The sequence below is a fragment of the Otolemur garnettii genome, unplaced genomic scaffold, assembly GCF_000181295.1.
Source record: "Otolemur garnettii isolate 467f Iridium unplaced genomic scaffold, OtoGar3 scaffold00080, whole genome shotgun sequence".
In the NCBI taxonomy this organism is placed as follows: domain Eukaryota; kingdom Metazoa; phylum Chordata; class Mammalia; order Primates; family Galagidae; genus Otolemur; species Otolemur garnettii.
The window spans coordinates 4,162,203-4,166,554 of record NW_003852475.1 but is presented as its reverse complement, the minus strand read 5'-3'; the positions used below and the strand labels follow the sequence as shown (position 1 = coordinate 4,166,554).

The 4,352-nt window shown below is 44.4% G+C and overlaps 1 protein-coding gene across 2 annotated transcripts in view; it reads left to right on the top strand.

Moving 5' to 3' along the window:
- Positions 1-1,205: 1,205 nt before the first annotated feature.
- Positions 1,206-4,352, top strand: part of DARS (aspartyl-tRNA synthetase) — a 97,513-nt gene continuing 94,366 nt past the window's right edge. Inside the window, exons 1-2 of one of the 2 annotated variants that reach the window (XM_003794382.3) lie at positions 1,206-1,434; positions 3,696-3,753. In XM_003794382.3, the coding sequence (XP_003794430.1) occupies positions 1,369-1,434; positions 3,696-3,753 (124 nt within the window). In that variant the 5' untranslated portion in view covers positions 1,206-1,368. Of the gene's footprint in view, positions 1,435-1,694; positions 1,999-3,695; positions 3,754-4,352 lie in introns of those variants that run through there. The other variant, XM_023515855.1, reaches the window with a different exon arrangement.

Here is a 4,352-nt window from a genome sequence, read left to right as displayed (position 1 = left end):
CTGCAGTTTCTTGGCCCATAGAATAAGGCTACCATTAGCAGATCCCTAAAAATCACAAACAATATCATATCCCTAAGGGGAATGGCAGAAGTTAGTGCAACTCTTAAAGACTTGATGGTCAGTAGTCTCCATCATATTCCTATTATTACCGGTATGGTTCCTACAGAAATCAGATCCAGGAGGTTGCCAACAGATTACTGCAAATTCAACTAAGTCATAGCATCATTTGCAGCTGTGGTATCTCTACTGGCGCAGTCACAAGACCTCAGGCACATGATACGTGGTCATTGCTTCTGGTTCTCAAGAATGATGGCCAGAAGAGTATAAATGTAGTCTTCCTCCAGGGCTGTGACCTAAATAAGAATAATCTATCAAGGAAAGGAGCCAAAGGAAGGGAGAAGTGCCTGAAGACACCTCACAGATGGAAAGATGAGATTCCCACACTAGCAAAAGGATAACAGATGGGATTTGCTTCTAGATTTTAGAAAAGCCTAATTTAATAGAAGATTCATCCACTAGACAACCAACACTATACACTGCCCCTAAAATGCAACAGATCCAGGCAATCAGTGCAATTGTGTGGCGCAGGGGTCCTCAAACTTTTTAAACAGGGGGCCAGTTCACTGTCTCTCAGACCGTTGGAGGGCGGAGGGCCGGACTGTGGGCACCGGACAAGTCGGCAGCTAAGCAGGACAGGAATGTGGCCAGCGGGCCGTAGTTTGAGGACCCCTGGGTCACTGTGGAATCTGTTGTTGCCGCCATTGTGTTTATACGTCACTCATCACTTAGGTAACTATCGGTACCCCACGCTGCCTTAGAAGGCAATTTCACGTCTGTGTTCCAACACACATAAGCAATGGTCTGCGTTGGGGCCTCTTCTGACCCCAAGCAGCTACACCGCCGCTGGGGAAGAGCGTCGGTGGGAAAGTCCCAGAGACGAAAAACCAAGGCCTGACCTTGAATGCGTGCTTTAGTGAACAGCCAGAATGCAAAAGCCGGAGGAGCTGAAAGGGCTGAAAGGAGAAAGAAGCACCAGTTGCAGAGGGGACTAACTGAAGAGCCAATCCCGGGACACCTTGACAAATTCTCCGGAATTCCAGCCAACTCCAGGAAAACTCCCGCGGGGGCGGGGCAAAAAGGGGAAGAGAAGCTGCGCGGGGGCGGCTCTCCGGGATCTCGAGATAGCCGCGGCTCTCGCGATCTTTCTGTCGTCGCCCCTCCACGCCGAGTCCGAACGCGTGTGTTGGAAGGCAGGAGAATCTGAGGGCCCGGAGGGTGGAGACTGTGCAGGAGGGAGAAAGCCCCTTTGGCCTGTCCTACGGAAGCCTACGAGGGAGGGTGGTGTCCACTGCCCTGTTTCGCGTCCTGATGCCCAGCGTCAACGCCAGCCGCAGGAGTCAGGAGAAGCCGCGGGAGGTCATGGAGGCGGCGGAAGTGGGTTTTCTCTTTTCCCGGGCTTGGGAAAGCAGACACCTGGGTTGCGGGCGCCGAGGGAGGAGGGGGAGTGATCTAGGGGACCTGTCCTCGGGGTCCCTGTCTGCGCTTTCCTCGCGGGCCGCGGGTCTGGCGTCCTAGCTCCCAGAGCTCCCTCCAGGGCCGTTGCCTTGGCAGCTGGACCAGACCCGCTCCGGACCGCATTCTCACAGGGTCGCCGGGAGCTCTGGCCCTCCAGAAGCGTGTCCCCAGGGTTTGGTGGACGCGAAGCACTAACTGCCCCGGAAGTAGGAGCGGCGGGGCCACCCCCAGCTTCTCTTGGCTGGGCAAGTCCTTCACATAATGCACTCTCTCCGGGAAAGTTTTAATGACTGATAGTAATCGATCTTTACCCAGCCCTCCTGTTCCCAGTGTTATGTTAAGTAACAATGTGCCAGTGTGTTTAATGGCTTTCTCTGTGACACCTTTAAAGAGCACGTGTCACTTATTTCCTTTATGTGATTCAGCGACGTAGGTAGGAATGGTTGCAGAGGATCCATTTGAGGCGAAGTGACCTCAAATCACGTGAGTAATTCGTAACAGCCTGTAATACTTAAGTGCGGTTCAGATATCAAAGTTTGAAACCACCCTACAAAGTTATGTGTGCTGTGTGTGTAGTAATATTAAACCTCTATTCCTGTCTGGCTCCTGATTTTAATATTGAGAAATTCTGAATTAGTGGTAAACTACCTAAGAAATAGGCCATCTCAGAAGACCAAATGGGTTGCTGAAATAAGAATGATTTGAAATAATTACAAATTAAAATGGATGAGACCTTGTATGTGTGTTCAAACAATGTATTTATGCTGTCTTCGGGCTGAATTCCTTGTACAACTGTATTTCTCTACTGTAGCCTGGGTTATCTTGTCCTTAATGTGTATTGATTTTAATATTGGAAAAAAGTTCAGTAAGCACGTTGTTAAGTGTATATGTTACATGTGTTGTTAACGTATGTGTGTATGTTACATGTATTGGTTTGGTTTGCCTTGGTATACATGCAAAATCTAGATCTTTAGGATTTCAACAGGTAGCTGTAGAGTGACAGAAATTCATTGTTTGGCTGGGCCCCTGTGGCTCAAGCGGCTAAGGCGCCAGCCACATACATCTAAGGTGGAGGATTCGAATCCCCAGCCCGGGCCGCCAAATAACAATGATGGCTGCAACCAAAAAATGGCCAGGCGTTGTGGCGGGCGCCTGTTGTCCCAGCTACTTGGGAGGCTGAGGCAGGAGACTCGCTTGAGCCCAGGAGTTGGAGGTTGCTGTGAGCTGTGATACCATGGCACTCTACCCAGGGGGATAGCTTGAGGCTCCGTCTAAAAAAAAAAAAAAGAAAGAAAAGAAATTCATTGTTTCATCTTATGTTACCTTGAAAAAAATCTAAGGAAATTATTTTTGATCTAATTAATTATATAAACTAGCAGTACACTCAGGCAAATAGCAGGGGTCTAGAGATAATGTAAACATTGTAGGAGACTAATGTCATTTTATAGCTAAAGATCTGAAATGATCATTTTAGGGGTAAAATAATACTAAAATAAAAGGCCGGGTATCTATTTAATAAGTGGGATTTGTTAACAGACTGGACCTTAGGTCTTCTGTTTCCCGTTCCTAACCCTAAACCTGTAACAAGAAATCTGATATTATCATATCGTCAGTGTGGAATCTTTCTAACCCAGTGCCCTGAAACTGGTTTTAGAAGCAGAAAGCTGGTGAATTTTTTGATGATGTTTTACCTTAGGAAAGTTGTGGTTAGTTTAAACCTAATATCTCTGATTTCTGAAAACTGTGGACATCTGGTGCTCAGAAAGCTTATCCCAAACTTTTGTTCTCTTTGAACATCTCTTCCTGTAATAGGAAGTTAATAAAACTGTAGTACGTCATCCTACTCCCTTCACAGAGCAAATTTATACTCTGTTTATTCTACTGCTTTGAAGTAGTTTCATCTCCTTTTTGAAAAAGGCAGTTAAGATGTGTTGTACGTGTGTGTAAATTTTATCAGCATGCTATGAAATGTAGTCTATCCATCTAGGAATGGTGATTTTCAAAACAAACCAACGAAAAACCTGGGTGCTTTTCTTTTTTCTTTATGTAAATGAGTGACAGATTTCTACATTATAAAACTGATTTCTCTAAATTAATAAAATATCATTATTTGTATTTACATGTTCACTATGCTATTAGTCTTTACAGAAAAAGTCATGATATAAAAACTTTTTTTATAGGATTATGCTAAAGAGAGATATGGAGTATCTTCAATGATACAATCACAAGAAAAACCAGGTTAGTAGCTTTGTGATAATAAATAAAGCTTTTTTTCTTTCTGCTTCAGGAACATTCTTCATAAAATATTAAAAGGTTGGCGTAACTGAAGACATAACTCTGAAAGTATAATTCTGAAAAGCTTACATTTATAACTCAAATAGATGCCATTGTTTAACCTTGTGTAAATGTTGTCAGTTTAGGGTCCCTAATCTAGAAAAAGAAGAAAATATTTTAAATGAATATTGTAGGTTAAATGGCATACTTTAAATGGTAAATTTTGTGTGTGTATCTTTTTTTTTTTGAGACAGAATCTCCCTTTGTCACTCTCAGTCCAGCAACCTCAAACTCTTGGACTTAAGAGATTCTCTTGCCTCAGCCTCCCAAGTAGCTGGGACCACAGGTGCCCACCACAATGCCCAGCTACTTCTTGGTTGCAGTTGTTGTTTGGCAGGCCCAGGCTGCATTCGAACCCACCAGATCTGGTGTTTGTGGCTGGCGCCCTAGCCACTGAGCTACAGGCACTGACCCAGACCTATAGATTTTCTGCTTGTGAATGTTTGCCTTTCCTTTATTTCTGTTTTATGTATATAATTTCAACACTTTTTTTTTTTTTTTTT